This window comes from Orycteropus afer, unplaced genomic scaffold (genome assembly GCF_000298275.1).
Source record: "Orycteropus afer afer isolate SDZICR_OR568_19922 unplaced genomic scaffold, OryAfe1.0 scaffold00116, whole genome shotgun sequence".
Classification (NCBI taxonomy): domain Eukaryota; kingdom Metazoa; phylum Chordata; class Mammalia; order Tubulidentata; family Orycteropodidae; genus Orycteropus; species Orycteropus afer.
The window spans coordinates 9,555,190-9,567,392 of record NW_006921703.1 but is presented as its reverse complement, the minus strand read 5'-3'; the positions used below and the strand labels follow the sequence as shown (position 1 = coordinate 9,567,392).

The 12,203-nt window shown below is 37.5% G+C and overlaps 1 protein-coding gene across 1 annotated transcript in view; it reads right to left on the bottom strand.

The window, feature by feature from the left end:
* TMEM144 (transmembrane protein 144) overlaps nt 1-12,203 on the bottom strand; it is a 41,020-nt gene that overhangs the window by 21,119 nt on the left and 7,698 nt on the right. The window contains exons 4-5 of the mRNA XM_007943986.1: nt 12,077-12,157; nt 2,074-2,155 (exon numbers count right to left, since the gene is read on the bottom strand). Coding sequence (XP_007942177.1) covers nt 2,074-2,155; nt 12,077-12,157 — 163 coding nt within the window. The remainder of the gene's footprint in view (nt 1-2,073; nt 2,156-12,076; nt 12,158-12,203) is intronic.

Genomic DNA, 12,203 nt, shown 5'->3' with positions numbered 1-12,203 from the left:
AGCTTTGAATCTCTCCAGAACACAAGGTTGTGTATTCCTCTCCTAGCAGAGATCTACTATTAATACAAGTAAGTCAACCTCTGTGGTTGCTGAGAAGCTTTACTATGGAAACATTGATTAACTGCTACACAGGCCTAGTCAAAATAAATATGCTAAGATATTTTATATAGGTGCTCTGGTGGCTCAGTGCCTAAGGCATTTGACTGCTAACCAGAAGGCTAATGGTTCAAACCAACTAGCCACTCCTCAGAAGGAAGGTTGGGCAATCTACTTCCATAGTGATACTACCTCGGAAATCCAAGGAGGGTTCACTATGAGTCAGATCCAACTCGACAGCAGTGAGTAAATGAAAAATAATGAAAAGCTGGAAATAGAAATACCATATGATCTAGCAATCCCACTACTAAGTATATATCTCACAGAAATAAGAACCATGACACAGATATATGCACACCCATGTTCACTGCACCACTGTATAAAATAGCAAAAGATGTAAACAACCAAAATGCACATAAAGGATGAATGGATGAACAAACTATGGTACATACTATACAACATTAAAGAACAACGATGAATTTGTGAAACATCATAACATAGATGAACTTAGAGCCCATTATGCTGAATGAAATTAGTCAATCACTAAAAGACAAATATTGTATAAGGCCAGTACTATAAAAAGTCAAAGCAAGATTTTCACACAAAAAGAAATATTCTTTGATGGTTACCAGGGGTGGTAAGGGAAGGCAGGGTAAACCACTAGAAGGCAGACACATATTTACTTGGGGGAAGACTAAGGCAATATACAATAAGGGGGAAGTCAGCACAAAATGATCAAGGAAAGGAAGACGCTGGGAGGAGCACAAGAATTAAAGCCAACAGATATAAATATTGATTCACAAATCATGCAATAACAGTAATAACAACAATCAATTATCTACAAGTGGATACACAGATGGACATAAGCTGAACAGGTATGGGAAGGAGAATGGGATGATACCACAAATATGTATTGGTTTGACAAAGGATATTTCTTCACATGTATTTGCATACGCTGCAAATATATCCATGAAGATAGTAGAACATACAGGGGGCAAAGTTATGAAAACTTCTTAGCCATAACCAAAAACCCTGAAGGGGTGAGTTGCTGGGCCTGGGGACTCAAGACCATAGTCTAGGGGGATATCAAGGTCAATTGGCACAACATAGTCCACAAAGATACCGTTCTACATCCTACTTTGGTGAACAGCAACTGGGGTCTTAATAGCTTGTGAACGACAACCTATGGTGCAACCATTGGCTTCTCCCTGTCAGAAGCAAAGAAGAGTGAAGAAAATCAAAGACACATGGAAACAATTAGTCCAAAGGATTAAAGGACCATGCAAGCCTCAGCTTTCACCCCCTTGAGACCAGAAAAACTGGATGGTGACTGGCTACCACTATCAACCACCCTGAAAGCAATCACATTAGAAGGTGCTGGATAGAGTGGGAGAACAATGTGGAAGAAACTTCAAAATCATTACAAAAAAAAACAGGCTTACTGGTTGCACAGTGATTGCTGTAACCCCCAAGACTATGGCCCTTGGTCATTCTTCTGACCTGGAACTGAGCTCACTCTGTAAGTGAATTGTTAGTCAAATAATAGACAAGTCTACAAGATGAACAATAACTCTAGGAAGGCACACACTCCTTAGGACAATCAGCCATTCGAGATCAAAAGAACAGCATTTGCTCGAGGACAAAAAAAACTTTCCTGCTTAGAAAGCAGGAAAGTATAGAAGAAAAGGAGGAATGGAAACAAGAAGCACAGGAAGGAAGTAGGATGAGTGATGTTACATTGAGAGGATTGCATTCAGTGACATGAAACAAGAAATGTGTGAATTGTTGAATGGAAAACTGATTTGCTCTGTAACCTTTCACCCAAATCACAATACAAAGTTTAATAAAAAAAAGAAAATAATAGCAAAAATACCTTCTCATTTGTGTTTGCAATCTATGCTTTCTCTTTTCACCTAAACATTGTTTCAAATCAAGTTGTCTTTCAGTATACTATCATCTATCTTATACCATACTCACATGCTCTGACATTAATGGTGTGGTATCCATGGAACATGTGTTACTTGGTATTTCACTTTTGATGAACAAAAATATGAAAGCACTGTGAAGAAAAGAAGTTTTAATGATATATATCATACTCTTGATCCATAATTAACCTGCCTATTTTTAAAGAGAAAACAACTTAAATCATCCAATCCTACCAATATGATGATTACTTCCAATGTATACCCGCCAGTGGTCTTGCCATTTCTCCAAAACTGCCATCTTCTTCGATGTCTCTCATTGAAGCTGGTCAAAATCTAAACTCATAATCTTTTCCCTCCAGTCAGTTCTCTCTCCTGATTTCATAAATGGCCTTATATTTCTTTTTTATTCCTGCTTAATCTAGAATCATACAGTAAGAGAAATGCAACTAACGAATATTTCTCTTCTTTTATATGGACAAAACACCAAAAGTTTAGCAACACACTCAGTTGGTAAAACTGTAGACGACAGGCATTTTCATATATTGCTGCTGTGTGTGCAAAATGGTACAGCTCCCACGTAGGGAAATCTGGGGCTATTTTCCAAAGCTACAGATGTGCCCATTCTTGGCTTGAGCCATTTTTCTCCAATCACTCTCACACAAGTGTACTGCCATCAGGTGAAGTGACCTCCATGTCCACACAATGGAATACTACACAGCTGTAAAAAAAAAAGAATGAAGACAAGCTCTATACTTTAATATGGAAAGATCACCAGGATATATTTTGAGACGAGAAAAAAAAAATCAGTCTAATTCCTTTTCCCCCTTTAGTATCTCTCATAACATACTGTCTATCTTTGTACAGTAACTTTGTAATAAATGCCTCAGCATTATTGACTTTTGAAATATTCAGATAATTTAAAATGGGTTATTGTATCAAATTCACTTAAGAAAACTAAGAACTTTGGTATAATTTTGACTTTTTTTTAAAGCACTTTTGAATCTGCATAGGTTAAAAGTTTTAAAAAGTAAGTTTTCAAAGCACTTATGAGAATGAAGTAGGGCAGCTAGGTGCAAAACAATGTTCTGGATAATATATAATGTTTTGTATAAACATTAAAGTTAGAAGAAATTTAACTTCTCTTTCTGATTTTTATTGCTTGTTACGTTTTGCTTCACCCAACATTCCTAAACATAATTTCCCACATGAACTTCTATTTCTCATCACTTCCTTTTCTAAGCCTGCTGTCATCTCCAACATTTCACAACCACTTCCCATATTCCTTCCTTAGCTAGCCACACTACTCCTTCTCCTCTTCCTATCCAAATTAGAGCAGAATTATAGTGCTGACCGTGAGGAGAGAACTGCACCTCAGGCTTTCCTCACTGAATCTTCCTGGTCTGAATTCCCACAACCATCACCACACAATCCAAATCATTTGCTATCGTTATTAATCTTTTCTCTCTAAAGATTTTTGAATTCAATAGAAGATAGGAGCTTGTGGTAGTTGTGCGTCAACTTGGCTGGGACTGATTTTGAGTGACTTGGTAGCTGGATGTAGTTATTCCCCATGATGAGATGTAATCAACTCCATGGTGGAATCTACTGTGAGCATCTGAGTAGCTGCTTTAAGGATTTGGTCTGCTTCCAGTATATAAGATGCCTTGAAAGTCTTGAGCTTTCAGCATGTCTGGATAACGCATTTGGCCATCTTCATCTCAATGGCTTGCCATGTTATCTGCTGATCTTGAGACTGTTAATGGACTTGAATTAGTGGCCTGCTGTGTTGCTTGATAATTTTCAGACTGTGGTATTTTACTTGTCCACCTTGAATTTGTCAGCCTCAGCAGCCAGCAGATGCCTGAGTTAAGAGAAGCCTCCAGCTTCAGTGGGCCAGAAGCAAGAGGCAGAGCTGAAGGGCAAGGTTGAGGGGCTTTCACCCAGCCTCTAGAGCTGGCACTTTGAATCTGGACTTCCAGTCTCCTAAAGTGTAAGAGAATAAATCCCTGTTTGTTTAAAGCCATCCACTTGTGTTATTACCTGTTAAAGCAGCACTAAAGAACCAAAACAGAGCTACATCTTATCTTTCTTTTAGGGTCCTCAAAGTACTTAACACAGTAAAATTGAGTGCACAAGACCTAATTAGATGTATAAAAACCAACAAAACAAACTCACCGCTGTTGAGTCAGATCCTACTCCTCCTTGGGTTTCTGAGGTGGTATCTCTACATATACACAGTCAAATATGTATGTATGTATAAATGTGTGTGTGTTACTATGTATGTAATTTGCAAAGCTAATATTAGATATTGCAGTTACATTTTTTTTTTTTCTCAAAAGTATACAATGCAAACCTACTTTATTTAGATTAGGGTGTTTCTCTAGTTAAAAAAAAAATACACTATGATATGCTAGGGAGCCTTCAAAGATTTTTAAACAAGAGAGTAACATGACTACATTTAATAGCAGATATGAACAAGCAGTAGTGGCAAAAGAAAAGAATGGAATAAGGTAAATTAGAGGTGAGATTATCACAAATGTGTGCAGCTGGGTAAGTAGTAAGGGACTGATGAAAAAGAAAGAACTTGGGAAACATTTGAAATAAATGTTAACAAATTTTATATATGGGTTGGGTTTAATGTCTTTCCTTTTATATATAAAAGGAAAGACATTAAAGATGACTGAGATTGTGAATTTGAATAAACGTTTATACAGAGAGGGAACTCAGGAAGGGGAAACAGTTTGCAGAGAATGGAAAACTAAGAAAAGTAATTCTGTTTGGGACATGTTGAAGGTACAGAGAAAGGAACTAAGTCTAGCGTCTGCAGAATGACCCTGCATGGTTCCCTTACACACGATATCTCACGTAATGTTGAGTAAAAGGCACATGTAAGGCATTTGTGTAAAGATGTCTATCCTGGTTTGTGGTTAGGTAAAAGAACTATAGTTCTGAAGGAAAATAATGGGTAAACAAAGATTTTGGTTTCCTTATCACATAAAATAATAGCTGAAGCTGTGAGGGTTAACACAATTCTCTAAGGAAAGATGATTGAAGAATGGCGAGCTCAATCTTGGGGATAACCCAAAGTACAATTTTCCTTGAATGAAAAGAAAACCTGCATTTTTATCAGCTCTGATTTCTGGATTTTAATTAAAGCAAATATTTAAAAGGGTGTCCTGGATACTGCCTCTTTCTGTCAGCTCCACTCCCACTTTTATATATTCTGTCCTGAACCTAGGCCTGTTAACTACTTTCAAATTGGCTACAACTCACGATGATCACAACAAGCACAATGGAACAAAATCCTGCATAGTCCTATACCATAATTGGTTGGAGATCAGACTGGTGTGATCCATAGTGCTCTTGTTGGCTATTTTTCAGAAGTTGATCACCAGGTTGGTCTTCCTAGTCCATCTTAGTTTGGAAGCTCTGCTGAAACCATTGAGCATTATAGCAATACACAAGCCTCCACTGACAGACAATGGTGGCTGAGCATGAGGTGCACTGCCTGTGAATCGAATCAAGGTCTCCTGCATGGAAGGTGAGAATTCCACCACTGAGCCATTGCTTCACCTAGGTACACCAACTGGTTTCACAAGGAGCTAGGTGACAACTGCCCAAAGGGGAAATAATAACTGGACATAGAGTAGATATTAATAAAAATACCTATTAGAAAGGAACTAGCTAACATATAGAACATTACAGATTCCTAGTACCATGCAAAGCACTTAAAAATTTTTTATTTAATCCTCAATATATCTTAAGAGATTGCTACGATTATTTTCCATTATACCCACTTTAAGGAGCTCTGGTGGCATAGTGCCTAAGGCATTTGACTGCTAACCAGAAGGTTTACTGTTCAAACCCACCAGCTGCTCCACAGAAGGAAGATGGGACAATCTACTTCCATAAAGATTTACTGCCTCAGAAACCTAACGGGGGTTCTTATGAGTCAGAATCAACTCAATGGGAGTGGGTTTTGGTTTATCTCCATTTTACAGAAGAAGGCTTAGAGAAATAATTTGTTGTTCAATATCACAAAAGAATATAAATAACTGATTTTTAGTTTTAAAGAATATACTATTTCTAAAGAAATATGGAGCAAAACAGTGCTTGATAGACTGGGAGACTGGCCTTAAGTTACCATAAAGTCAAAATTAAGGTGTGCAACATTTGGGTGTAAAATCAATGTTTTTAAGAGAGCTATTCAAAGCTAGAATGTTGTGTGAATTGTATAAAATACATAAAATTGCCTTAAACCCAAAATGTCAGGAATCTGACATTTTAAAATAATCTATGTTATTTCTTCTCCAATTGGCCTGGGGCCACTCTCTAAAGCACCATTTCAATGACAAAGAGATTGTTCCAGTATGTGGCTGGGGAAAAGCCATCATTGCTGGAGGAAGGAAAATATACTGCCTTTCCCTAAAGAATAAAGAAAGTACTAAAATTTCCAGGCAATGCTATCAATTATGTGAAACTCTGACAGAGAGTATAAATGGAATCCAGAGAGGAAAGGATACTGAATTTAAGGTGACCTAGTTCCTGCTAGATGGAGCCCAGGTGGCACAGTTATTAAAGTTCTTGGCTGCTAACAGAAAGGTCACCATTTCGAACCTACTAAAGACTGTATGGGAGACAAATGTGGTAGTCTGCTTCTGTAAAACTGAAAACCCTATGAGGCAGTTCTACTCTGCCTTAGAGGGTCATTTTGAGTCAGAAGCAACTGGAGAGCAAAGGATTTGGTTTCTGGATTTAGCTCCTGTTAACGTTTTATTGCCTGAGAGAACGAAAGTCATTTTCATCCTCATGAAGGTACCCACACTTAGGACATTGATTCAAGAGTATTCTAAGTATTCAAAAGAATATGTGTTTTCACAGGTAAGAGAGTGGTTATCTAGATGTATCTAGATTAGGAAGAGTGACTTAAGTGACAGTTGATATGGGATATAAGATCAAAAGAGGCATCTGCTCTAATATAAAAATGATTGAACTATTGTTAACGGCTCAGGGTGACCTGTCACACAGATTTAAACCCTGTTGCTTTGGAATCAAATAATTAAGGCTCTGTGGTTAGGCAAAGATTATGACTCTATAACTAAACCTTATCAAAATTCTTTGTGTTAGAGCTTGGGAGATCTTATGCCCTGTGCGTGGTAATATTTAATAACAGTATCTGGCATTTTATCATCATATTATTATTTGTGACTGGTCATAAGATGCTGTTTGTAACCACAGATGTTTGTCAGTAGATTTTTTAGTCAATCAATTTATGCCATTTGTAAGGAGCTCTGGTGGTGCGGTGGTTAAACATTCAGCTGCTAACCTAGAGGTCAGCAGTTTGAACCCATCAACAGTTTCATGGCAGAAAGATATGGCAGTCTGCTTCTGTAAATATTTACATCCTTGGAACCCTTTAGGGCTGCTATGAGTCAGAATCAACTGATGGCAATGGATTTTGTTTTTGTTATTAATATAACCAATAATGTTAAAAATCACTTTGTTTTGTTCCAAATTCAACTGACTTCATTGCTGTAAGCCAATCACAATATTATATGTCATTAGTTTCTGGTTTAACAATTTAAATGTTGTCTATTTGCATACAATTCCTAGGAGCATTTTACATTTTGCAGTGTTTCCCTAGCTAGAGCTGTTCCTAGTCCCTCAATAAAACTGTTATGTACTTCATTTTTAACTAGGCATCATGATTTTGCTCTACAATACAGGGAAGAGGAAGTTGGGGGTAAGGGGTAACTCAGTAATAAATAGAAGAGAGAATCAATGGTTATTCCAAGGACCTCAGGAAGCCATTATGTATGTATTTGGATAACTTTTTCGGGAGTCCCAGAGGGGGCAAACAGTTAATGCACTTGGCTTCCTATTAAAAGGTTGAAGGTTTGAGTCCACCCAAAGGCATGTTGGAAGTAAAACCTGGAGATCTACTTCCAAAAACTCAGCCCTTCAAAACTCTGTGAGCACAGTTCTAGTCTGACATGCATGGGGTAACCATAAGGCAGAATTGACTTAATGGCTACAGTGGTATAGCATTTTTTAGTTTACATAATAATTTTAATATGTCTTTTGCTTCTAATTTATGAGCTATATATTATGAAAACTTTAAGAATAGGAGTGAAACATTGTCTGATATAGTGTCTGAAGATGAGACCCTCAGGTTGGAAGGCACTCAAAATATAACTGGGGAAGAGCTGCCTCCTCAAAATAAAGTTGGCCTTAAGGATGTTGATGGAATAAAGCTTTCAGGACCTCCATTTGCTGCTGGAGCATGACTCAAAATGGGAAGACACAGCTGCAAACATCCAATAATAATTGGAGTATGGAATGCACAAGGCATGAACCTAGGAAAATTGGAAGTTGTCAGAAATGAAATGGAACACATAACACATAAAGATTGATATCCTAGTCATTAGTAAACTGAAATGGATTGCTACTAGCCTTTTAAAATCAGACAAAAATACATTATACTATGCCAAGAATGACAAATTAAAGAGGCATGGTGTCGCATTCATCGTCAAAAAGAACATTTCAAGATCTATTCTGAAGTACAATGCTGTCAGTGATATGATAATATCCAATATACCTCCAAGGAAGACCAGTTAATGCTACTATTATTCAAATACTATTAATCAAACACACCAACCACTAAAGCCAAAGTTGAAGAAATCAAGGATTTTTACCAACTTCTGCAGACTGGAATTGACAAAACATACAATCAAGATGTATTGATTATTACTAGTAATTAGGATGCAAAAGTTGGAAACAAAGAGGAAGCATCAGTAGTTGGGAAATATGGCCTTGATGACAGAAATGATGCCAGAGATCATGTGATAGAATTTTGCAAGACCAATGACTTATTCACTGCAAAAAACTTTTTTTCAGCAACATAAATGGTGATTAGACACGTTGACATCACCAGATAGAATACAAAGAAATCAGATTGACTACAGCTGTGGAAAAAGACAGCGGAGAAGCTCAATTATCATCAATATCATCAGTCAAAACAACTAGGAGCTGATTGTGGAATACACAATAAATTGCTCATATGCAAGTTCAAGTTGTAGCTATAGTTAAATAAAATTAAAATAAAGTCCATGAGAGCCAAAAATATGAACTTGATTATACCCAAACTGAATTTAGGGACCATTAGAAGAATAGACTCGATGCATTGAACACCAATGATCAAAGACCAGACGAGTTGTGGGATGACATCAAGAACATCATACATGAAGAAAGCAAAAGGTCATTAAAAAGACAGAAAAGGAAGAAAAGACCAAAATGGATGTCAGAAGCCTCTGAAACTTGCTCTTGAATGAAGAGTTGCTAAAGTGAATAGCAGAAATGATGACATACAAGAGCTTAATAGAAGATTTCAAAGGGTGGCTTGAGAAGACAAAGTAATGCGTTATAATGAAATTTGCAAAGACCTGGAATTAGAAAACCAAGAAGGAATAACATGCTTAGCATTTCTAAAGCTGAAAGAACTGAAGAAAAATTTCAAGCCTCAAGTTGCAGTAATGAAGGATTCTATGGGCAAAAAATATTGAAGGACACAGAAAGCTTCAAAAGAAGAAGGAAGTGATACACAGTCACTGTACCAAAAAGAATTTGTCAACATTCAACCATTTCAGGAGGTAGCATACAATCAAGAACCAATGGTATGAAAGAAGTGCAAGCTGAACTGAAGGAATTGGCAAAAAGCAAGATTCCAGGAATTGACAGAATGTCCACTGAGATGTTTCAACAAAAGGATGCAATGCAGAAGGCACTCATTTATACCAAGAAATATGGAAAACTGCTACCTGACCAACCGACTGGAAGAGAACTGTATTTGTGCGCATTCCAAAGAAAGGTGATCCAACAGAATGTGAAAACTATTGAACAATATCATTATTATGACACCAAAGTAAATTGTTGCTGAAGATAATTCAAAAACTGTTGCAGCAATACATCAATAGCAAACTACCAAAAATTCAAGCTGGATTCAGAAAAGGGCATAGAATGAGGGCTATCATTGCTGATGTAAGCTAGATATGACTGAAAGCAAAGAATACTAGAAAGATGTTTACATGTATTTTATTGACTATGCAAAGACATTCAATTGTGTGGATCATTACAAATTATGGATACCATTGAGAAGAATGAGAATTCCAGAACACTTAATTGTGGTCATGAGGAACGTGTATGTAGACCAGGAAGTTGTTTTTCAAACAGAACAAGGGGGAAGTACATGGTTTAAAATGAGGAAAGGTGTGGGTCAGGTTGTATTCTTTCACCACACTTATTTGATGTGTGTTGTTGTTGTTTTGTGCCGTCGAGTTGTACCCGACTCATAGTGACCCATCCCCGGGTTTCCAGAGCAAATAAACTGAGATGTTGTTGTTGTTGTTATATGCCGTCGAGTTGGATCCAACTCACAGTGACCTCTCTCTCTCTTGGGTTTTCTGAGGCAGTATCACTATGGAAGTAGATTGCCCACCTTTCTTCCGAGGAGTGGCTGGTGGGTTTGAACCACCAGCCTTCTGGTTAGCAGTCAAGTGCCTTAGGCACTATACTACCCAAGAAGCTGGACTAAATGAAGAAGAACATAGCATCAGGATTGGAGGTAGACTCATTAACAGCCTGCAATAAGCAGATGACACAACCATGCTTGCTGAAAGTGAAAATGACTTGAAGCACTTACTGGTGAAGATCAAAGACTATAGTCTTCAGTATGGATTACATCTCAACATAAAGAAAACAAAAATACTCATAACTGGACCAATAAGCAGTATCATGACAAATGGAGAACACATTGAAGTTGTCCGAGATCTCATTTTAGTAGGAACCACTATCAACACTCATGGAAGCAGCAGTTAAGAAATCAGAGAAGGTATTGCACTGGACAAATATGCTGAAAGTGACCTCTTTAAATTTTTAAAGAGCAAAGATATCTCTTTGAAGACTAAGGTGTGTCTGACCCAAGCCTTGGTATTTTCAATTGCCTCATATGCATATGAAAGCTAGAGAATGAATAAGGAAGACTGAGGAGTTAATGCCTTTGAATTGTGGTGTTGGAAGAATACTGAAAATACTATGGACTGCCAGAAGAAGGAACAAATCTGTCCTGAAAGAAGTGCAGCCAGAATGCTCCTTAGAATCAAGAATGGCCAGGCTTCATCTCACCTACTTTGGTCATGTTGTCAGAGAAACCCAGTCCCTGGAGAAGGAGATCATACTTTGTAAAGTATCGCTGGAAAAGGGGAAGGCCCTCAAGAAAATGGATTGACATGGCTGCAATGATGGTCTCAAACACAGTATTATGAGGATGGCACAGGACTGGGCAGTTTTATGTTCTTTTCTGCATAGGGTCACTATGATTTGGAGCCAACTCAACAGTACCTAACAACAGCAACACATTATGATTGTCTATTTATATGTTATACTGAGCTGCCAAGCAGTCAAACAATTTCCTCACAGTCTGAGAGACTAAAGCTGTGAATTAAAGCTAGAATTCCTGATCTCAGATTTTGTACATTTTGCCCTCTAAAGCCAACTTTGTGATTGTAAATGAACAATTTGAGGAAAAGTCATGCATATTTTATGAAAAGAAGATTTAAAAAAAAATGTAAATACATAGAAACCCAAAACCAAGTCTGCGTTGGTTCCGATTCAGGGCAACTCCATGTGTCACAGTGTAGAACTGTTCTATAGTGTTTTCTTGCCTGTAATCTTTACAGTTCAAACCCACCAGCTGCTTTGCAGAAAAAGATGAGGCAGTCTGCTTTCATAAAGATTTATAGCATTGGAAACCCTATGGGGCAGTTCTACTCTGTCCTAGAGGGTCACTGTGAATTGGAATCAACTTTATGGCAGTGGGTTTGGTTTGGAATATTTATGGAAGCAGATGACCAGATTTTTCCTCCTTGTTTCCACTGGATGGGTTCAAACTGCCAAACTTTAGTAGTTGACTGCAAACTTTTTGTGCCACCCAGGGACCTTTAAAAAATGTATTTTAAATGCTTGGGAGAATAGTTAAATCACTAGAAATGGCTGTATACCTTACTATCGATAGTCCTGCTCCAATGTAATTTAGCAGTGGTTTTGATACTTCCTGTGCATCCATTCCAAACCAGCCAAACCTAGAAATTCAGAAAGTGATATTAAATTAGATATTCTTAAAAATGT